Source organism: Chrysochloris asiatica, unplaced genomic scaffold (assembly GCF_000296735.1).
Source record: "Chrysochloris asiatica unplaced genomic scaffold, ChrAsi1.0 scaffold00220, whole genome shotgun sequence".
Classification (NCBI taxonomy): Eukaryota; Metazoa; Chordata; class Mammalia; order Afrosoricida; family Chrysochloridae; genus Chrysochloris; species Chrysochloris asiatica.
The window spans coordinates 4,923,023-4,947,063 of NW_006408738.1; the positions used below are offsets into that span (position 1 = coordinate 4,923,023).

The 24,041-nt window shown below is 46.3% G+C and overlaps 1 protein-coding gene across 1 annotated transcript in view; it reads left to right on the plus strand.

Annotated features, from left to right (window-relative positions):
• The window catches only part of SH3RF3 (SH3 domain containing ring finger 3), a 660,635-nt gene that overhangs the window by 477,444 nt on the left and 159,150 nt on the right, over positions 1-24,041 (plus strand). Inside the window, exon 6 of the mRNA XM_006873039.1 lies at positions 23,183-23,286. Within this exon, the coding sequence (XP_006873101.1) occupies positions 23,183-23,286 (104 nt within the window). The remainder of the gene's footprint in view (positions 1-23,182; positions 23,287-24,041) is intronic.

Sequence of the window (24,041 nt, forward strand, 5' to 3'; positions counted from 1 at the left end):
AAGTAGTTTGTCACTCTTTCTTCCTAGTCTGTCTTTGTTTTGTAGCTCATCTGAAACCTTTCCACCATGGGTGACCCTGCCGGTTATCCAAAACACCGGTGGTATAGCCCTCAGAATCACAGCAACTCAATCCACCACAGCACGACAGACAGACGAGTATAAGACCTTATCATATACCTTAGGTAAATATATATATGTATTTACTGGAGACCTGGTGTGGTGCTGTGGCTAATGCGTCAGACTGCAAAGCCATTTGAACTGCAAGGTCTGTGGTTCAGGTTCACCAACTGCTGCTTAGAAACCCTATGCACGGTTGCTGTGGTTTAGAATCGACTCGATGGCACTTCACAGCAACATGTATATATGCACATATGTATACCACAATAATATTAAAAACAATGAAAGAACCTTTCCAGTGTCACCCGTCGCTCATCCTACACTGCTCCTCTCTGCGCTGTGTTCTGTACCTCCTGCTCCCAACCCAGCCATCATTCTGGGCCGAGTACAGATGAAGAGACCCCACTAGGCTTCCCTGACCCTGCCATCCCACCTTGACTACACACACCCACCGCTTTCTGAGACCCATCTCATCGTCACCTGTGTACACCACCAGCCATGAACCTCTTCAGAGCAGAATGTCCCTTTGTCCCCTTTGTAGCTTTGCTTACACAGTAGATTTTGAGCTGTGTGGCTGGATGGACAGATAGACAAGCACACTAAATCAGAGTTGAGAGCTAGGATTTTTAAAGTTCATCTCTTGCAGCTTTGTTAACTATATAGGAGGCACACTCGGTGCTAAGGCAGAACAGGCAAGTCGTTGGCGGATATTAATACAATGTTTTTGGCTACAAACCCGGATGGATATGCCTCTTGGTGTTAAGGAGGAACACAAGGAACCTGAGCCCCAATACTGTGGACCACTTCCTAGAGCCAAAGGCTACTGAGCAAACTGATTATTGTGAAGGGGAAAAAAACAAACAAAACTAAGAGAGGACAGTAATGAACACAGTCCCGCCTGTGTCTCACTTTGTGTGAACTGCAAAGTCAGTGGTTCAAGCTTACCAGTCGCTCCTTGGAAACCCTATACAGGGTCGCTATGGATCGGAGCCAACTCAACAGCATTTAATAACAATAACATGTCTCCTCGTGGTTAAAGGAATGTTCAAGGGCCAAATCTAGTGGTTCAAAGTTAAAACTTTTCAAGTCCTGTGTGGGTAAGAAAGAGAGCGTATAAACTGCTTTTACAAACCTCTCCTTCCCACGATTTTGTTTTGAGAGTCTTCATTTCCCAAACTGGAGCAGCTTTATCTACGGTGTTCTCTCGTATCCCCCACAGTTAGGGCATCAAGATGCCTTTTTGAGCTCTTTGGTCCCAGCTGTTGGCCCAGTAAATGAGGGCAGAAATTGGAGGTCCAGCCTCTCATTACAGACCACCTAGTGCTGAGGCCAACGTTCCTTTCATTTTTTTTCAGTAAAGGCATCTTTTCAGCTCTGCTGGTCATTGTTGTTATGGTGAGGTGCCGTTGAATCCATGGCCAACTCATAGCAAGCCACATGTGGCTGAGTAGAACTGCTTCATAGGGTTTTCGTGACTTAATCTCTACAGAGGCAGATTGTCAGGACAATAATAAGTGGATGGATATAGCTGTGAGCCAATAAAACTTTATTTACAAAGACATACTATGACAACTGCCCAGAATTGTCCTAAAGCTGTGCATGGGGCCTGTTTAACATACGGAGAGTAAATCTAAAGGGCCTGAAGGAAGGAAAATGAGCGGTCTCGTGAATTGGGGTTCCTTGCAGCCTCCTTCCTAGGTGGTAAACAGACTTACCTCAAGGCTAACCAAAACAGCTATGCAAATTCGTGTTGGCAAAAAGCATGCCCAGGTCCCTCTTCCAGGAACACAACTACCTGTTCACAGGTCTTCACGTCTGAACCTAGGAGCCAGAGTGATTGCCTCCAAAACTGGATGAGAAAGCCGAGGCCCTAATGATCCGCCCTACCCCAAGAGAGATATAGGTTGAGGAGGACCGGGCTCCCCTCCCTGCCCAACCCTGCTCCCACTGAGTAGTGGTCTTGGACCCTCCTCGCCCATTCCAGAGTTTTCGGTGGTATAGCAGTGTTCCTTGAGTTATGTGACCAACAGACTCTTGGTGTGTGGGGTGGGGGTGGGGGGGGTCCATCATGCAGACAGATCCATGGGCCCCTCTGGTTCTGCAGACTGTTTTGTTGGGTAGAAGAATTAGGCCATATAAATGTTTGATTCCAAAGTTTCCTTGAGGAAGCAAGTTCCTAAACGTCTGATTTACACTGCTGTGTAACAGACTCGTGGTTTCTGATGAATAGAACATTCTCAGTCCCCTGCTCCTTAGGGGGATGACAGTGTTTTCTGGACTCATATTAAAAAATTTTAATGAGGATATGATTCTTTTCAGGGTCTTAACCTGTTCCGCTGTGTCAAGGAAAGCAACTTGGAGTCCCTGTATAGCTGCCAATCAGAGTTTAGAACTGGTTCATAATGGTCCAGCTGTGGCCTCTGGAAACCAGGGCAGCATCCCTATTGCATAGCAACCAAAACTTTTCCACTAGGGGAGGAGACAGGCAGCCGACCGCGCGACTTCTAATGTGTGTTGGCCGCCATTGTGGAGTGGGGTACCCATGCCACTTTGCACTTAGCAAGAGAAGGGACCTGGCAGTGTGGAACCAGTGGGGCTGTGACAGACACACCTTAGCCACAAGCTGACGTTCGACTTGTAGCCAGCCAAAGCCAGAATACTGCACAGTGGCATGCAGAGCATCGTCATAAATGACAACCTGGCTCTTACTGGGTGGGGCAGACAGTCCACTCAACTATTAGCCGAAAGCTTGGCAGTTCAAACCCATCCAGCGGTTCCTCAGGAGGCAGGCCTGGCGGTCTGCTTCCAAAAGCTCACAGCCTTGAGACCCTTGAAACACCGCTGTTCTAGTCTGCACACACGGGTCACCACGGTCAGAATTGGCTGTATGGCCAGCAGCTGCAACAACAGTATCTCCAAGCGGCTTTGCGCCTCTCACCCATTGGGTCTAAGTGGTTCTGTCCTGTTTATAGAAAGAAAAAGGTCTGGAGAGGACGAGGCGCTCGCCCCGGGTTTTGAAGTAGCCTTTCCCCGCTCCAGTGCATACTTGAAGAGCAATGAGTGTGGGACGGCAGAGGAAGGGTGTCCCCCGTGCTCTGGGACCACAGGGTCAGTGCTGTTGTGAGCTCCTTGGCAGGGGTTGGCTTTACTTTTTACGGAAGGAAGAAAGTTCTCAATTTTAGTTATTGTCTTTCTTTTTTTAAGTTTTTATTGTGAATTGAGTGATAGCTTACATGGGAGAACACTGACTTAACACCATCATTTCATTGCAATGATTACAATCTCCTCCATGTATCATCACTCAACAGTATTTGCTTCTACTCCCTCTGTTTCTTTCTCTCTCTTTTTTTGGTGGTGTAGGGGAGGGATGTACACAAAAACACACAGGCATATATAATCATTTAAACAACCAAAGGGCACATTCTGCAAGTCTGCCTCCCGGCCACCAGCTCTCAGTCCCTCTCTTCCCATTAATCCAGAGTCCTCAGCTGCTCCCTCTCTCCACGTCCTCATCTCTGCCTCCATCTCTAGTGTTGCTGGTTCTCTGAATAGGGTCCTGCATTCCGCTTGTACTCTTCTCCCTTGATGGTCCTAGGGTCCTCTGTTTCTGGACTGTAAGATTACTCCCCGGCTTTTGTTGCAAAACTTCTACCTTTACAGCTGTGACAGTCACATTTAATTATTATCTTTTAAAAGAGGTAAGATTATCATGAACTGGGCAATAATTGTATCTTTAAAGTAGGTTTAAGTGTACAGAATAACGGCATAGAAAGAACTCCCTGCAAAACTTCCATCGCTCTTAGATCATACATTTGTGCTTACACTTTTGTAAATCCCACTTACGGCCCTACTGTCTTACTTGTAGTTCTCTGGGTTGGCCCTACATCCATGGCGCACATCAAATGCAAGGTTTCCTGATTTGTTAAGCTGAGCATCATGCCTAACGTGGATGGTTGTTGTTGTGATTGTTAAGCGCATCGAGTTGGTTCCAACTCACAGCAACCCAGTATAGGGTTTCCAAGGAGTGACTGGTAGAGAAAATGAGCCGCCTGTATTGTGCATTTTGCACTCATTTAAAAAGAGCACCAGAAGGTGATGTAAGCCTGACGTTTTTGCAGTCAAGACCTTTTCAAAGCTCTCTGTGATAAAACAGGGCCGGACTTGGCTTTGAAGTCGGAGCAGAGATCTCCACCCTGTGATTATACTAATAGCAAGAGTTGTCCAAGGACTGCATTCGCATTTACTTTGATTGTGACGCAGCTGGAGCTTGAACATCCCCTGCCCCTACCCCTTTCTTATTTTTATCACTGTCTGACTCTTGCTGCTGCCAAGAATTTACTGATCCATTAAGGCCCAGAGTCATTTAAAATTAAGCCGTTACAAATCAAAGCTTTATCTGAGATCAGGAGCCAAGTTAAGAGCAGAAACCAAGCGGAGTCCAGCTTGGGAGCGCAGGAAGCCATCTCAAGTGTAGTCCAATCAGGAGGGCTGGGGGCCGAAGCTGCTCTGGTTCTGAGTGAATTGGACCTCAGGCCAGATGATCTGCGTTTTCTTTCGCTTTTCCCCGTGTTCTATTCGGTTTTGGTGAATGTGGTTTGTTACGGACCTAGAGCAGTATCTAGAGGTCTTGTAGGCGTGGCTGCACACTGAACACCTGGAAGGCTGAACGGTAGGGGTGGCTTGTAGCTGTAAGTTTCTTTAAAAAAAAAAAAAAAAATTAACAGAGATGCCCGCTTTTTTCCCTGCAATAGCAGCCGCCGGGAGTTCACAGTGGTCCTCTGTTCTCTGGTCTTCTCAAGATGCCCCATTGTTCTCTGTTCTGCTAGAAAACCAACACAACAGCATTCAGCACCTGACTCCCTGGTCATGGACGAGTGACTTCCCGCTAGGCAGGGCAGTGAGGAGGACACAGCCCCATCCGCGGAGGTCCTGGGCAGTCCTTTAACTGTTCAAAGTGTACTTCTCATTGTGGTTGTTGTCAAGTGCCATCAAGTCTGTTCCAACTCATGGAGACCCTGTATAGGGTTTCCAAGGAGCATCTGGTAAGCTTGAACCGCTGACCTTGTGGTTCACACCAACCTTGCAGTCTAGTGCATTATCCCACAACGCCACTCCAGGAAAGTCCAAAGTATTACAGGAGCCCTTTGCTAGGTCTCCCTCATCCCATAACCACACCCGTGAGAAACAGGACCAAGCTCAGTCCCTTCACGCTCCCTCCCCATCCCTGACCTAGCTAGTTGCATCCTGCCTCTTGTGATCCTCTTGTCTTTTGTTTAGTTTGAACATCCTCTCACCACCCATGGCTGTTCCTCCAATCAGTCGAGTTTTTCCTTTGAGTCCTTCTTCTCTTCCTTGTGTTTGTGGTGTCTGGCTGTTGTCTGTTTAATGGTGCGTGTGTGGGAATCCCCTACGTTGCTGTATGAGGAGGTACTCATTTCTCTTCGCTGCCTCACTGTGTTTCATTGTATGCATAGACCACAAGGCATTTATTCACTCAGTTACAGTTGTTGGGAGGAACCCTGGTGGCACATGAATTAAGCGCTCAGCTGCTAACTGAAAGGATGGAGGCTGGAAACCAGGCAGTGGTCCCAGGGGAGAATGCCCTGGCAGCCAGCTCCTGGAAAGATTCCAGGGAAAAAATCAAAGAAAACTGTTGTCCTTCAGTCTGCTCTGACTCATCAGCAACCCTACAAGACAAGAGTAGAACGGCCCCATGAGGTTTCCAAGGCTGTTCTCCTTAGACTCCTGGTGTGGCGCTGTAGGATCAGCACTGGACCGTGAACCACACAGTTGTCAGTTCAAATCCACCAGCTGCTCCTCAGAAACCCTACACAGGGCCGCTATGAGTTGGAACTGACTCGAAGGCACTTAACAACAACAATCTTTAGGAAAGTGTACTGCTACACCTTTCTCTCGCAGGGGTGGTGGGTGGATTCAAACCACCAGCCTTCCAGTTAGCAGCCAACTGCTGTAAAGACTGTAGCCTGGGAACCCTTAACGGGGCAGTTCTGCTGTCACCTGGGCCCATGAGCTGAACCCTAACAACAGCACAGTTGTGGGGCGTGAAGGGGGTGCTACAAACCATGCCGCCACCCTGAGCATTCTGGTACGCATCTCGTTTTACAGCTGGAGAAATGTTTCTCAGGGATTAAGAGTCAAGAGTTGCCTTTCTGCGTTGCAGGCTGTGTGCGTCCTCAAATCACTGTGAGCTCTTTCCCACTTCCCCAACGATGGCCACCCCAGCAGCCCTATGGTGTGTCCCTCCCCTTCCAGCCTCCCTGTTGCCCATAGACACACACATTCTCACATGTGGGCAATGTGCCAACGTGGAGTCCCCACCATACATCCCTGCCATGAGCTGCTCTCGGAGTCCAGCAGCATGGGAGATGTCCTGTTGGTTACACAGCCACCACCGGTTCTGAACTAAGTATGGGAAGAAAGGCTTACCCTCTGTCATGTAGGCTCCTGGGCCGCCGCTGTGGGTTAATGTGCTGGACCACAAGGTCTGTTTGAACTGCAAGGTTAGCAGTTCAAGCTCACCATCTGTTCCTCTGAAACCCTGTACAGGGTTGCTATGGGTCGGAACTGACTCGACAGTACTTAACAACAACACCAATGCTATGTATGATATGTTTGGAAATGCATGTTCCCTTTTCTAAAATCTTTATCCAAAGCCAGCGTGTGGATGACTGAGTCCGTTCACTGACTCCACACAACAGGAATGTTAATGAGAAACAATTAGGACGAGCACAATGTTCCGAACTTCTCCAGAGACTATAGAAGAGACACAGAAAGGAGGAGGAATACAGCAGGGAGACTGTTCCAAAGGTGGACAGAGTTGACTGAAGACGAGGTAGGCAGTCCCAGGAAGCAGCAGGGTGTCAGACTAGATCAAACCAAGGACGCTGTTTGAGACGTGGTGGTAATAGAGCATTTCCAGTATACGTTTACACTGTTGAATAGGTTAAGACAAAATCAAGCAAATGTCTTCCAGACAGACCCGCGCCTTCCATTACTGCCCCTGGAAGTGGCCTGTAGTGAACATGCTTGTCTCTCTAGTCCTTTTTCTATACACTGAGGTACATCTATAAGGAGCCATGGTCACACAGAGGTTAAGCAGTAGGCTGTTAACTGAAGACTTAGTAGTTCAAACCCATTGATGGAAGAAAGGTCGGACGATCTGCTTCCTTAATGATTTCAGTTAAGAAAACCATACGGGTCAGTTCTATTGTGTCACAAGGAGACACTATAAATCAGAACAACAATAGTTGTTGTTGTTGTTAAGTGCCATCGAGTCGGTTTCGACCCATAGCCACCCTGTATAGGGTTCCTAAGGAGCAGCTGGTAAGCTTGAACTGCCGACCTTGTGGTTCAAACCAACTTTTAGTCCAGTGCAGTAATCCACAGAGCCACAGCTACACTCTACTATAAAGCGTTTTCTAAAGCTTTTGCTGGTGGTGGTATCGAATCAGTTCCAACCCTCAGCGGCCCCGTGTGACAAGAGTAGGACTGCCCCCGTAGGGATTTTTATGCTGGAATTATTGTAGGGACAGATCAGCAGGTGTTTCTCCTGCAGAGATGCTGGGTGGGCTCAAACCACCACCTTTCAGACCCATGTCTAAATCCATTAGCAGCCTCAACCACTACCAAAGTCATTTCATGACCTAGGGTCCTGGTGTGGTGCTGTAGGATAAGCACTGGACTGCTAACTGCAAGGCTGGTGGTTCAAACCCACCAACCACTCCTCGGAAGCCCTATACAGGTTGCTATGAATCGGAACCAATTAAACAACAAAAAATACCAACTGTCAGTCAGTTCCAATTCATAGCGGCCCTGTATAGGGTTTCTGAGGCTGTAAATCTTTTCAGGAGCAGAAAGACTCATCTTTGTCCTGAGGAAAAGATAGTGGGATTGAACCGCCATCCTAGTGGTTCAAAGTCCAATGCTTATCCTACAAAGCCACAGCATTCTCACAAGTCCCAATAGAAACGGAAACTGAAGACAAAGTTCAGAGGAGGACTGACTTCAATCTCTGCCTACAGCAGGAAGTCACAAAGGGTGTGACACACCATTCTTTGTACCCATGAGGGCAGAGATGGCTAAAGCACTGAACTCCTACCCAGAGCTCCTCAGGGGTTCGAACCTACTAGTCACTTCTCAGAAGAAAGGCGTGGCAGTCTGCCTCTGAGGAATGGACTTGACAGCAACGAGTCTGGGTGGTTTGCGGAGGGCTGAGAGTCCCCTGGTGTTACCACCTACTCACCAGGAGACCCTGGAATGTCCGCCTTGTGTGTGGACACCGTGAAACCAGGTGAAACTGCAGCCAGCCCCCTGTCACTGAGTCGACTCTGACTTATAAGTGAGCCTGTTGTTGTTAGGTACCACCGGGTCGGCTCCAATAATAACAGCCTTGTACAGAGTTTCCGAGGAGCGGCTGGTGAATTTGAACCACTGACCTTGCGGTTCAAACCGACCTTACAGTCCAGTGCATTATCCCACAGCGCCACACCAGGACTCCAAGTGAGCCCACAAGACCGAGTTAAACTGGCCTATAGGGTTTCAAAGGCCTGGGGTGGCGCCATGGATAAAGTGCTAGACCACAAGGTCAGTGGTTCAAACTCACCAGCTGCTCCTTAGAAACCCTGTACAGGGTTGCTATGAGTCAGAACCGACTCCAAGCACTTCACAACAACTTTTACAGACGCAGCTGGCTAATGGGTTCCCTTTGGTTTGCAACCAATTGCTTAACATTTGCATCACCAGTGCTCCTTCTGCAGTAAGCATCCAACACAAATGTCTTTCCTTTAGGCTTCATTTAACCTAGTGCACGACACTTACCCCATGAGGGCAAAATGGAACCACACAATTGAGGACCAAACTTGATAGTCCCCATCTTGACCTTCAGCAGAAAAATGATTTCAGAACTATGATCTGTCTGCTGCTTCGCCCCAGCTCTAAGAAAGAGTTTGCGGTGAAAAACCATGTATTTGTCTTATAGTGTTTGTTGAAGCAGAGCGTCCCTCTCGTCTAGCTGCCTTTAGGTAGTGTCTCATGGCAGACAATCCCCTTAACCCCTTCAATGGGGCCCTGTGGCTGTTCTCTTCATCTGAGTCCCTGGAGACCCCCAGGCTAACATGCATCCTTGGCTCAGCCTCCCTAAGTCTCCTAACCTACCACCATATGGAGTGTTTTATGTTCAGCTCACCCAGGGGAGTTGCCGGAAGCAGGCAAAGATGAGGTCTTGATCCTTTAATGCCGTGGTACATGACTCGGAGATCTTGCAAAGTCTGCAGTCACAGCCAAGCCTCCCTCCTCTTCCCAGCAGACGAAAATCAATCTTCTCCCTCCCTCCTGGCCAAATCCATTATTATCCCCTGTTGAATTAGGGTGTGAGGGGCTCAAGGATGTTGGAGTGGGTGGGGATTCATGTGTAACTGTAGATTCCAGCAAACAGCCTGCCCTCCAAACACAGTGCAGCTGTATGTAGTCACCAGCCCGGGTCTCCATCATTCTTTGCATTTCTGTGAGTTAAGCTTTGGACTGTTAGCCACAAGGTCGGTGGTTCAAACCCACCAGCCACTCAATATGAGAAAGGTGAGGTTCTCTTCTCCCTTAAAGATGTACAGTCTGTGGGTCCCTGCGGAGCATTTCCTATCCTATAGGGTCACTGTGAGTCAGAATTGGTTCCATAACAATGAATCTTTGTTTGTTGTTTCTTTGGGTCCTCTCCTCATCAAAGGGTCCTATCCCCACCCAACAAAGATGGCTTGCATGGGAAATATTGGAATCACTGTCAACCAGAGCTTGATTTAAAAACCAACCCAAATTATTGAATCCTGTTTGGTTTTTTAAAAATATTACTTTGAAAATGTATTGGAAAGTAACCATCATTTGTTAATACGTAAATGATGAAAATTTTTAACACATAGATAAGTGAAACAGAAAATCAGAACTATCCAAATGCCAACTTCCCAAAATACCACATTATCATTTAATATGTAAGTTTCTAAGGAGCTCTGGTAGCGTAGTGGTTACGAATCTGGCTGTGAACCGCAAGGTCAGCAGTTCGAAACTACCAGCAGTTCCGTGGGAGAACGATGAGGCGTTCTGCTCCCGTAAAGATTTACAGCCTCGGAAACCCTGGTCAGGGTCACTATGAGTCGGAACCAACTCCACGGCACTTAACAACAACAACAATATAAATTTCTAGACCTTTTTTCCCATGAAAATGCATGCATCTTTTACCATCATGAAATAATCTTACATATCCATTTCTGTGACCTTCTTTCCATGTGATGTGCTCTTAGCTAGCTCCCATGGCTCTTAGGTGTGCAGCACAGAATGACTTCTGCTTTGCAGCGACCGCCTAATTTCTCTACTGTAGGACATTTGGGTTGATTCAGTGGTTTAATATTTAGAGATGCCCTCAAGTCAGCCCTGATTTACGGCAACCACATGCACGTGAACAGGATTTTTCATTGGCTGTTCTTCAGAAATGCTTAGCAAGGCCTGCCTTCCTAGTTTGTCCTGGTGTAGAAATTCCACTGAGACGTGTTCAGCAACATAGCAACACCCAAAAATGCCTCCAGTGACAGGAAATAGTGACTGGTCTTGAGGTGCACTCGTCGAGAATTGAACCCAGGTTTCCCTGATGGAAGGCAAAGGTTCTGCCGAAGAACCAACGCTGCCTTCCAGTCATTTCGGATTCTCACATTTTAGACATCCTGCCACGAAATCCTCCATTCTGATGTACCCAATTATTTTAAGATTCTTTTTCAAAAAGAAACTATTGGGTCTTCTCTTTTTCGCCTTCCTTTCGTTCTCCAAAATGAGAAATGCTTGTCTAGAAGCTCAAGTAATAGACTTGTTTTTTATTTTTAACTTTTCCCGATGATTTGAAAGTTTACACAGTAAAGTGGTTTTCCAGTCAACAATTTACAGACATCTTGATTTGTGACACTGCTCATAACCCCCCAGTGTAGCGGCACCCTTCGTACTTTCTCCCCTCTGTCCTTCCATACCGTCCCTTCCTGTCTTCTGGGCTTTATTCCTGAGCTCCTGATCTCATAGGCTTGGTTTGTCTAAGGAACGAGTCCCTCTCTGGAGTTGATGTTCATCTTACAGGCCTGTCTATTGTTTGACTGAAAGTTGAGCCACGAGGGTGAGACCTGTTCTAGTCCTGAAGGGTATCTAAGTGCCAGAGTGTTGGGGGTTTGGGTTTTGCTCTACAGTTTTCCTCCCACTCTGTCTAGTACCTTCTATTGTGGTCTCAATCAGAGCTGTCAGCAGTGATAGCCAGATACCATCTAATTCTCAGTCTACTGAGACTGAGGTTCCCATGGTCCTTTGTACTAATTGTTTCCATGAGTCTTTACTTTTCTTCACTCTTCTTTGCTCCAAATGGGGAAAGACCAATGGTTGTACCTTAGATGGTCACTCACAAGCTTCTGAGATCCCTGTCGCTACTCACCAAAGTTGGAGTACAACGTGTCTTTGTGGTCTTATGTTATGCCAGTTGACCTTGATAGTCCCCAACACTATACTCCTGAACCCCAGGTCTAGTTACTGACCTCTTCACCATGTTTGGTTATGGCTGAGAAGTTTACATAACTCTGTCCTCACTTCCCGTCTACTCTACTCTACTCATGAATATAAGTGAAGCACATATAAAGGCATATGTAGAAATGTCCTCTGTCAAACTTACATCTATTTGTGGTATAGACCTGTTCCCATGATGACCAAGGTGCACCTGACCCAAGCCATGGTATTTTCAATGACCTCATATGCATGCAAAAATGGGACAGTGAATAAGGAAGACCGTAGAGCTGTGGTGTTAAGAGAAGAATATTAAACATACCATGGACTGCCCAAAGAACAAACGAATCTGTGTTGGAAGAAGTACACCCAGAATGCTCCCTGGAAGCCAGAATGGCCAAACTTCATCTCCCATACTTCAAACATATTGTCAGGAGGGACGAGTCTGTGGAGAACGGTATCATGTTTGGTAAAGGGGAGGGTCGGAGAAAAAGAGGAAGGCTCCCAACTAGATGGATTGGCATAGTGGCAGCAGCAATGGGCTTAAACGTAGCAATGATTGTGAGGTGGGCCCAGGACCAGGCAGTGTTTCATTCTGTTGTGCACAGGGTCACTGGGAAATGGCACCTAACAACAACACCAGGTCTAGTCACCTTCCCGCAGCTCGTGCGTCTATCCACGTAGCCGTGCATAGATTATTGTTATTGCTGAGATTACAGGATTGTGTATACAATAGGATTTGCCTTCGGTGCCTTTAACTCTAGTGACAGGTCAGTTAAAGGCCAGCACAAAATGATCAAGGCAAAGGAAGACAGTGGGGAGAGCATAGGAGTTAAAGTTCTTAGCTTTTTGTATGACTGTGTGGAGACACTTTGGATCCACAAGTTTCTCATCCAGTTCATTTCTTGAATCTACACTTTGAGACTATACTACCTGTCCCTTCCAATCTCAGAGATGCCATGTGACTCATCGTTAGAGCAGGGCTTGGATCCGTGACCCTCTCTGTTGCTGGCTCACAGCAGTGAGTACCGAAGTGACAGTGGGTGGGCAGACTGGCGACACCACCGAGTCTGAGGGCACAATGTGGAGGGCTTTCTGTGCAGGAACAAATGAATCCAGTACACTGGTGAACGCTAATGGTGTGTTCTGGGAGGCGGGATCCATGGTGTGAGCCACCCTGGCCATCTATCTATCTGTCAGTGGCAGTTGCTAGCCCCATTGATGTCAGCATCTTTCAGCATCCCTAACCAAATAGATGCTTGTTGGTCCTCATCTTACCTGACCTCCCTGCAGCATTCAGCATGCTTGACGACTGCTGCTCTTTAGGTTTTAAGACACGAGTGTTTCTTGTTTCGCTTCTGTTTCTCAGGTAGCTCTAGCTCCAGCTCCTTTGCTATTCCCTCTGCCATGTTGGTGTTACTAGGCTATATCTCCAGGAACCTTCTTTCCTTAGCTACACTTTCTACCTGACTATCTTATCCACCTCACACCTTAGCCTCAATAATAATTGTTGTTGTTAAGTACTGTTGAGTCAGTTCAGACTCACAGCAACCCTGTTACTGTTGTTGTGATGATAATTGCTATCAATAGTCTGCGTATACCTAGGACTTCTGGTGTGATGCTGCGAACCACAAGGTCAGCAGTTCCACTCCACCAGCTTCTCCTTGGAAACCTTATACAGGATCACAGTCGGAACTGACTCGATTCCATTTAACAACAACAACAACATCAAGCACACCTAGCCCTTCCTCCCTCTCCACTGCCATCTTACCAGGAACAACTGGTGGGTTTGAACTGCTGACATTGCAGTTCAAACCAACTTTGTGGTCTAATACTTATCCTACAGCACCACACCAGGACTCCAGAAACAATTATGGTGGCGGTGGTTATGTGCCGTGGAGTCAGTTCCGACCCATAGTGACCCTGTACAGGGTTTCCGAGGCTGTAAATATTTGCGGGATCAGAAAGCCTCATCTTTCTCCCACAGAACAACTGGTAGTTTCGAACTGCTGACCTTGCGGTTCACAGCCTGATTCATAACCACTACACTATTTTCCTTTAACTTTTGATTGTGAGTTCTGTGACGTTTACAGACAAGATCATCAACTTGACATTCAACAAATCATACACTTCGTTTCATCTCAAGGATTACAAGCCCCTCCGTGAAACAAGTTATCCCACTTTCTCCCCACTTACATCTCATGTTTCACAAATGAGCAAAACAAAAATAGGTGATGTACACCTACAAACAAAAATATAGCTAACTTTTATGGAGGACTTACTATGAATTTTCAATGATTTCATTTAATAATCTCAGTCAAACTAGGAGACTGATTGACCTCCATTGTCTTGTGCCTCAGGAATCTCAGGCCTTTGTCGCCAGTTCCCAAAGTCTTGGGAAACACTGGTCAGCTTTGTAGTTACTTCCAGTGGGAGGATGAGTTCTATCCCTCTTGATCCATCTTGGTCAGGAGCTGAAGTCCTTGGCTCCCATCTTAAAGATGGGAAACTGGGGCTCATCGAAATGACATGCGCTTGTCTAGGATCTCACGGGTAGTACTTGTTAAAAGTAGGATCCCAACAAAGTCTGCGTACTCGAGAGCTAAGTGCTTACCTTTGAGGCTGGACTGACGCATAGATCTACTGTTGTCCACTATGAGCTGATGGCACCAAATCCCCAGGCCAGTCTCCTCTTATAAACACCTGGTTGGTGTCACCAGCTGCCCTCACCTTCAACCTTTGGATGCCTTCAGATACCTCAGACTCAACATTCCCAACACGGAATAAATGGCATCTTTATCTGGACAGTTGATAAAGTCAGAAGCTTGGCTTATTCTCCTCCCTCATTCCCTACCATCTACGAACCTACTAGCTCAGTTGGTAGAGGAGAGAGAACTGGGTGGTTATCCTATCATCATCCTATTCCCCAGAACCTGTGAATAAATATCTTGACATTTTATAAGGGACTCTGCAGGCTAATTAAATTAAGAATCTAGACATGGGCCGATTATCCCACATTATCCAGGTCATCACCAAGTATATGTAAAGAGGAAGGCAGGAGGGTCAAAGTCACAGAGAAAGGAGTTCTGACTGTGGAAGCAGAGGTCAAGGAGACGAGGAGCTACAAAGACATGATGCAGCTGACTGAAGACAGAGGAAGGTTCAAAAGCTGAAGAATACAAACCACGTCTCGACGCTAGCGAGCCAGGGAAATGGATTAGACCCTGCTGACACTTTGACTCTGAACTTCTCGCAAGCTTCTGACCTCCAAACCTATAATCTGTGTTGTTTTAGACCATTAAGTATATGACAATGTTTTAATAGCAGCAACAGGAAACTAGGAGAGATGGAGTGGTTGATAAGTGCAAAGTCCAGGTCCAGCCTGGACCACGTCCTGATTATGTGAATGAGAGCCATTTAGCTAAGATCTCTGTGTCAGTGGCTCCATTACCATAAAATGGTAATAAAAAGGAGACCCACTTTACAGAGTTTTGTAATACATAAATAAATGCGTGATGATGGGTGAGAAGCTCAGCACAGAGACAGACGGGGTGTGGCTGAGTACTTGTTATTGTTGTTATAATGTTAAGTGCTGTCGAGTCAGTTCTGACGCATAGCGACACGCTGTACGGTTTCTGAGGAGCAGCTGGTGGATTTGAACCTCCGACCTTGCAGTTCAAAGCGACCTTGCAGTCCAGTGCATTAACCCACAGCGCCGCACCAGGACTCCATTGTCGTTAGGGTTATTGTTGTCATCAACGCCTCCTAAACGAGAGGTACCCTCTCTCCCTCTCCACTGCCATCTTCATCATCCAAGTCTGAGCAAGTCCGTGTTTCCTAACTGGCAGCCTACGTCCATTATCCGCTGGAAGTGAGAGCCATGCATCCTCTGAAGCTGTGGCTTCCGTGCTATCGCTGCTATATAGTATAGGCTGCCTTTTAGGGTTAGCTCTTTGTTTCGAGGCAAAAACCAAAACCTTCACCAGGATCCTTAAGCCCTCACCCAAACTGGCCTCTCTGTGTATTTCTCATCATTCCAGTCTTCCTTTTCATTTCTTCAAAAGTGCCATGCTTGGTGCAGTTCCAGAACCTTTGTCTGCCTAACGTGCCTCCTCCTCCTTAGCCCCGCCATCACTACCTTCACCACCAGCTCTACCCCAGAGAAGCTTCTCAGACCCGCAGCCTTCTGCATGAAATGCTCCCTGTTATGTGTTCCTTGGGCACCCTGCCTGGAACATGCTTCTCCTCTGCCCTCTTGTGTTTAAGTTCCATGAGATCAGAGGCTCTGTCTGCTTGTTCCCCAGTATACCCCAGAGTCAGTTCTGATAGGTCATCAGCAAACATTCCATCAGCACCTTCGGTATGCTGAGCCCATCAACATATCTGACACTTAATCAATGCTTAATCACTTATGAATGTACCAGGGTCTGACGCACGTCCTTCTCCAATGACTCCTCAAGAAAAAATGTAGATATTCAAAGGACAAAACAAAAAACACAGCACTGAAGCTATAGCTGCTCAGCTGCCCCGACACACTCGGAGAGAAAGGCCTCCTTCTCTGGCCTGCCCTCTGTCCTCTGCCTCACCCTGCTGCCCTTGCCTGGTTCTCTGTGGAGAATATTCCATGGCTGGCTGCGATGCGCTCATCTATTGACTCTCAGAAAGCAGAGTGATGACAATGTTGATAGGAAGCACCTTCTAGTCTCAGTGTCACTTTAGAGGAGGAACAAGCACACTGACAAACAAAAGACTACAGAATCTGTAGCCAGAAGGCCTATCCCCTCCCACCTTTCCACACCGGTTCCCACAGAACACTCCTCCTCTCCCCCTGTGAAGACAGGTTTCTCTGCATCTGCTGTCTGCTGAGGGGACTGGATCTTGAACACTGGATCTTGGTAGCCTTTAAAGAGCAGAGGTTTGTCTCACAAGTGCCAGAGCTTGACATGGAACAGCCTTTGAGATTTCGAGTGACCTCGGAGCCATGAGTCAAGCTCCATTTCTCTATTGCACATTCTCATCCGGCACAGTGTATTTAAAAAAACAAAAGAAATGCAATTTTTGGTTTCTGACAAGTTGCAGATGTGCTATGGTGGTGGGAGCTTCTGGCATCTTCCATTGCTGCTCAGTCATGGAGGGACACAAGCTACTCGGGGAGGATCTTAGCTAAGCAACGTCAGACCGTGTCACCAAGTTGATGAACAGTGTCTCCTCTTCCCAAAAGCTCACTTCTAGGGGTTGTTCTGCTGCCTGCGCAGGTTCCAAGGGGACTTCTCATCCCATCTTTATGACTGTTGCTCATCTGCGGACCCAAATGTGGTGACATGTTTACCTTCCCCAATCAGATCCTTGGGCAGCACCCACACAGCCCTCTTTTCCTCCATCCTGTACCTTCTGATAAGGTGATTCGTTACCTACAGCTCTGAAGGCTTCAGCTCAAGCCCTACCAGACCCCCTTTCATCTGGTTCTGGTTTCTGCTGGGATTCCTATCCTGAGGGGGGGGTGGGCGACGGGGAGTGGAGCATCTACGAGAGTCCTTGAGGAGGATGACTGGTTTTCACTTTCCTCAAGGTATCCCTACACATCCTCATCTGTATCACTTTCCTAGGTAACAAATTACCACAAATATAGTGACTTAGAGAACGGAAACTGATTCGCCCACACTTCTGAATGGCATCAGGCCGACATCGCAGTGTCAGCATGGTTGGTTCCCTCTACAGGTGGCCACAAATCTTTGGTGTTTCTTGTTTAATTGCTGACTAGTTCCAACGTGATGTGGCGCTGTGGGCCAATGCGCTGGTCTGCAAAGTTGGTTTCAAGAGCTGCAAGGTCAGCGATTCAAGTTCACCAGCCACTTCTTGGAAACCCTATACAGGTTCACGATGGTTTGGAACCAACTCGACAGCACTTAACAACAGTTCCAATCTCTGTCTCCAGCTTCATGTGGTCTTCACCTCTGTGACCCTTTTTTTTTTTTTTCTGTCTCTTATAAGGGCAGTCCACCACTCGTCTGTCAGACTTGTGTGTTGCTGTACGGCTAGACACCATGCCATCGGTCTTTAAAATACCAGCTGGGTCACCCATGAGGTACAAGTCACAACAGAGCGTCCCCATTAAGACAGACTAGGAAGAAGGAGTGGCAGACCACTTCTGAATGTTTCTTATGGTTGTTAAGTGCCTTCAAGCTGTTTCTGTCTCATGGTGGTGGTGGTAGTGTGCCATGGAATTGGTTCTGACTCATAGTAACCCTGTATAGGGTTTCCAAGGCTATAAATCTTAATGGGAGCAGAAAGCCTCATCTTTCTGCCTTGGAACGGCTGGTAGTTTTGAACTGCTGACCTTGAAGTTAGCAGCCCGACTCCTAACCACTACACTGCCAGAACTCCTCTTCTGTCTCATAGCAACCCAATATACGGTTTCCGAGGAGCAGCTGGTGGGTTTGAACCTCCACCTTGTGGTTCAAACTGAACTTGTTCATCCTGCAGTGCCATACCAGGACTCAAATGTTTAGCCACTGAAAACCTTATAAATAGCAGTGGAACACTGTCAGATAACACAAGAATACTGAATATTAAAACATTATGAATAGCACTAGAATATTATCAGACATTGTGTAGGAATATAAGACCCTCAGATAGGAAGGAATTCAAGATACAACTGGGAAAGAGCTGCTTCCTCAAAGTAGAGTTGATCTTGATGAAGTGAGTGGAGGGAAGCTTTGGGGACCTTCATTTGCTGATGAGGCCCAGCTCAATACAAGGAAAAACAGCTGTAAATATCCATTAATGATGGGGATATGAAGTATAAATCTTGGAAAATCGCAAGTTATAAAAACGAAATAGAGCTCATAAAGATTGATAAACTAGACATTACTGGCCATTTGAATTTGATAATCACATGGTTTACTATGCTGGTGATAGCAAATTAAAGAAAAATGGCATCATATTCATCATCAAAAAGAACATTTAGAGCTCTATCTTGATGTATAATGCTGTCCGTGACAGGATAATAGCCATACACCTACAAGGAATACCCCTTAATACCACTGTTATTCAAAGTTTCGCACCAATCACTAAAGCCAGTGATGGTGAAATTAAAAGAATTCTACCAACTTCTTCAGTTTGAAATTGATCAAACATGCAGTCAAGATGTATTGATAATTTCTGGTAACTGGAATGCAAAGATTGGAAACAAAAAGGAGGGATCAGTAGTTGCAAATTATGGCCCTTGGTGATAGAGACGATGCTGGGGATCGCATGTTAGAATTTGCAAGGCCAATGACTTACTCATTGCAAATACCTTTTTTAAACAACATAAAAGATGACTGTACACATGGACCTCACTGGATGGAATATACAGAAATCAAATCTACTACATCTGTGAAAAGAGATGATAGAAAAGCTCTAGCTCATCAGTCAAACAAAGCCAGGGGCAGACTGTGGAACAGACCATCAGTTGCTCATATGCAAGTTCAGGCTGAAGCTGAAAAAATTAAAACACGTCCACAAAAGCCAAAAAATGACCTTGAACATAATCCACCTGAACTTAGAGACCATCTCAAGAGCAGAGTTGATGCATGACCAAAAACCAGAAGCAGTAGTGCATGACATCAAGAACATCATACAGGAAGAAAGCAAAAGGTCATTAAGAAGACAAGGAAAGAAGGAAAAGACCAAAATGGATGTCAGAAGAGACTCTGAAACTTGCTCTCCAGTGTAAAGATGCTAAAGCAAATGGGATAAATGAGGAGATAAAATAGTGGAACAGAAAATTTCAAAGGGCAGCTTGAGAAAACCAAGTCAAGTATTATAATGAAATGTGCCAAGACCTAGAGTTAGAAAACCAAAAGGGAAGCTCAGCATTTCTTAAGCTGAAAGAACTGAGGGAAAAAAGTCAAGCCTCAGATTGCATTATTGAATGATTCTAGGCAAAATATTGAAGATGCAGAAAGTATCAAAAGAAGATGGAAGGAATGCATAGGGTTACTGTACCAAAAAGAAATTATTGATGTTCAACCATTTCAAGAAGGAACATATGATCAAAAGCCAATGGTAATGAGGAAGAAGTCCAAGGTGCACTGAAGTCACTGGCAAACAAGGCTCCAGGAGTTGATGGAACACAAATAGAAAATCTTTCAACAAACTGATGCAGCGCTAGAGGCACTCACTCATCTATGTCAAGAAATTTGGAAGACAGCTACCGGGCCAACTGATTGGAAGAGATCCATGTGTGGGCCACAATAGAGGTGAAGAGAGAGATGTCACAATGGAATGCAGAAATCATCAGACAATATCATTAATATCACATGCAAGTAAAATTTTGCTAAAGATAATTCAAAAACAGCTGCAACAGTACATTGACAGGGAGTTGCCGGAGGTTCGGACCTGGTCTAGATGAGAACGTGGACTGACAGACATAATTGCTGATATCAGATGGGTCTTGACTGAAAGCAGAGAATACCAGAGAGATGTTTCCCTGTGCATTATTGACTGTGCAAAGGCTTCTGACTATGTGGATCATAACAAGCTGTGGACACCATTGCAAAGAAATGGTATTCTAGAACACTTACTTATACTCATAGGAACGTGTCCATAGACCAAGAGGCAGTCATTCAGACATAACAGTGGTCACGGAATGGTTTGAAATCAGTAAAGGTGTGTGCCAGGGTTGTATTCTTTCAAAGATTGAAGTTGTATTCTTTCAAAAGACTGAAGTTGTCAAGGACTTCATATTGCTTGGATCCACTCTAATACTCATGGAAGCAGCAATTCAGGAAAATAAGATGATGTGCACTGAGCGAGTCTGCTGCATGAGACCTCTTGAAAGTGTTCAAGAGCAAAGATGTCTGTTTAAGGACTAAGGTGTGCCTGATCCAAGCCATAGTATTTCCAGTAGCCCTGTATGGTTTCAATCAGTGGTTCAGACTCACCAGCCGCTCCTCAGAACTCCTATACAGAGTCTATGAATAGGAACTGATTCAGCGGCAGTTAACATCAGCATATGCATGTGACAGTTAGACTATGAATAGAGAAGCCCATAGAAAAAGTGATGTATTTAAGTTATGGAGTTGGACAATAATACAGAAAGTACCATGGCCTGCCAGAAGAACAAACAAATCTGTGTTGGAAGAAGTGCAGACAGAATGCTCCTTAGTAGCCAGGATGGTGAGACCTCATCTCTCATACTATGGACATATTATGAGGTGGGACCAGTCTCTGGAGAAGGACATCTGCTTGGTAAAGTGGAGGGTCAGCAGAAAAGAGGAAGACCCCCAATGAGACGGATTGGCACAGCGGATGCAGCAGTAGGCTCAGGCGTAACAAGGATTGTGGGGTTGGCACAGGACTGCGCTGTGTTTTGTCCTGTGGTACATACACAGGTCACTGTGAGTGGGAATCAACTCGACAGACCTTACACAACGTAAGGGCACTGGCTAGTGAATTTCAGACCCACCCTGATCCAGGATAATCTCTATATGAACAAAGAACCCATCCAAATAAGGACACGTTCACAAGTACCAATAACCAAGCTCCCCGCTGTCAGAGTCAGTTCCAATTGTCGTGTCCCATAGGACGGAGTAGCAGTGTGTGCTTAGGGTTTCTAAGGCAGGAGCAGATGGCCCCATCTTTCTCACAATTGTTAGCTGCTGTCAGGTTGGCCCCTGAGCCCTGACGACCCCATGAACAATGAAACCAAGCCCTGCCCAGCCCTGCTTCATCCTCAGGATCAGTTGCAGATAAGACCGTTGTGACCCACTGGGTTTGCTTTGGCTGGGTTTCAAAAGTAGATTGCCAGTAGCTCTTTCTAGTCCATCTTAGTTTGGAAGTTCCTCTGAAATCCATTCCATGCAGAGCAACCCCAGTCCCTACGCTGGCCACAGTCGTTGGCTGCGTCTGAGGAATGTTGACTGGGATTCAAACCCCCACCGAGGAGTTACCTTTGCACCATTATCATGTGACTCCATTTCCTCGGTTCTGCTGACTTCACTGCAGAGCTAGCCCTTAGTCACTGCCCTGCAAGGGCTCAGTACCCACACCTGGTGTTTACAAGGCATGACCTTGAAATGCTGTTCTCTTTAACCCGTCCTCAGGTTATGTGTATAATAAACTCTTGAAGCTTCGAGTACCTCCAGGTCTTGGATGAGAATCGGCATGCTCTGTAAATTCAGGACACACTTACAATCTCCCCCAGGTTGTCTACCAAGGGACCGAATCTGTAGAGAATGGGTGTTGCTTCCTAGCGATGTAAGTTTTAAATAAACACATATTTTGTAACATAAAAGCTTTTGTCCAGATTTTCTTAAGCAAAGACAGGAAAAGTTCAAGTTCTAAGAATAAAACACGCTTCCCGATGGTGCCTTTTTCCATGGTGAAAATACTGATCAACCCCCCCCCATCCAAAAAAAAAAAAAAAAGCTAAAGAGGATAGAGAGAAACACTGTTAACTGATGATATATGGAGGGGATAATAATCAATGTAATGAAACAAGCTATATGAATGGTTGAATGTGAAGCTGATGATGTGCCCTGTAAACTCTCACTCAATCCAAAATAAAAACATTTAATTAAAAAAAAAAAAAAGATGGGATAAATCTTCACAGCAAGGATAATTCCCACACCCTCTGCACATGGAGAGGACAGGGGTGGGCAATTTGGACCTTGGTTACCCAGAATGGGTGGGGGGTACAGAGGCAAGAAATGACTGGCTTACAAGCCTTCAAGAGGGAACCTAGATCCAGAGGGCGTGGAGCAAGGTAGAATCTCCACTGAGTAGTATCCATTCTGTCTTCTTGAGGCTGATGAAAGGACATGTGGATAGGTGTCTTGTGATGCAATAGCGAATAATTGTTATCAGGACTGATTGTAAGGACTGGAAATGTAAAGGCAAAGGGAGGAGAGTGATTAACTTTGGAGTCTAAGAGCGGAGGTCCGTGGGACTATCAAGGGAGAAGAGTGGAGAATGGTACCCTACCCAGAGAAGCAGTGATGCCAGAGATGTAGGCTGAGATGATGACATGGAGAGATGGAGTGATTGGGGACTTTGGACCTGGAGAGGAAGAGGATCTGTGTGCAGACAACCGGGGTGGGGTGTGGGTCTGGGGACAGGTGGATGATGCATGGAGGGGATTGTAACCATGGCAAGAAAACGATATACGACGGGATCAATGTGAAGCTAATGTCCTCCCATGTAAACTCTCACAGAATTCACAATAAAGCATTAAAACAAAACAAAAAAAATACTGATCAACCCAGACACAAACCAAAGACTGATGTTCTCTAAACTGGTCAAAAAGGGCCTCGTGAAACTGCTTCAGGGACAGGTGTCATTTGCTGTCTCTTCAGTGGGCTGAGAAAACAGCTGAGACTACCTTGGGAACCTAAGCTGTGTTGGTTGAACTGTCCGGCTGTGGCGTACCTGGTGCAGCTGACGAAGCCCGGGTGTCTGTTGAGGACAGGCTGACTTTGCAGTTCTCTTTCCCCTGGGAAGGAGCCCCTGGGAACCCTCGCTCACGTCTCCTTTTGTCTCTTTCCAGGACTCCACCTCCTCCATTGGATCTACCACCATGGTTGTTCCGAGAGCTGGCGCAGCGACTGGCGAGCAGGCAACGTCTCCCAAAGTCCAGCTACCCCTCAACGTGTGAGTTGTCTTTTATGACTGTTGTGTCCCCACCCCAGCCCCACACCCGTGCTTGCATTTGACTGTGTGATTTCTAGGCCCAAACCCCAAAATGATACCAGCTGTACTTGACTGACCTCGGACTTGTGGCGGCTCATGTGTGTCACAGTAGAACTGTGGACTCACAGTAGGAGCGTTTCCGGTGGCTGGTTGTATGGAAAAAGGTTGATAGAACTTTCTTCTCAGGCCCTTCTGGGTGGACTTGAACCTCCAACCTTTTGGTTAGTAGTTGCATGCTTAACCATTTGTGCCATCTAGGGTGCCCATGTTTTTAACAAGGCTTTAAAATTTATTCATAACTGGCCAACCTAGGAGTCCTGGAATAGTGCTATAGGATAAGCATTGTGTGGCTAACCATGGGTCAACAGTTCAAATCCACCAGCTGCTCCTCAGAAACCCTACACAGGGTTACTGTGAGTCAGTACCAACTCCACACTACCTAACAATAACAACAGCATGTAAAAGTACATGCTGATGTGCTCAAAGGAGAGTGTATTCTTTTTTGTTGTTTGTTTTAATGTTTTATTGTGAATTATGTGATAGTTTACATGAGAGAACATTAGTTTTACATTCATTCTATCATATATCGTTTCATTGCCGTGGTTCCGATCCCCTCCATGCATCATCCACCGACCAAAGGGTATATCCTACAAACCCGACCCCTACACCCCCCCCCCCCCACCCCCAGTCTTCAGCCCACAGTCCCTCTCCCTCTC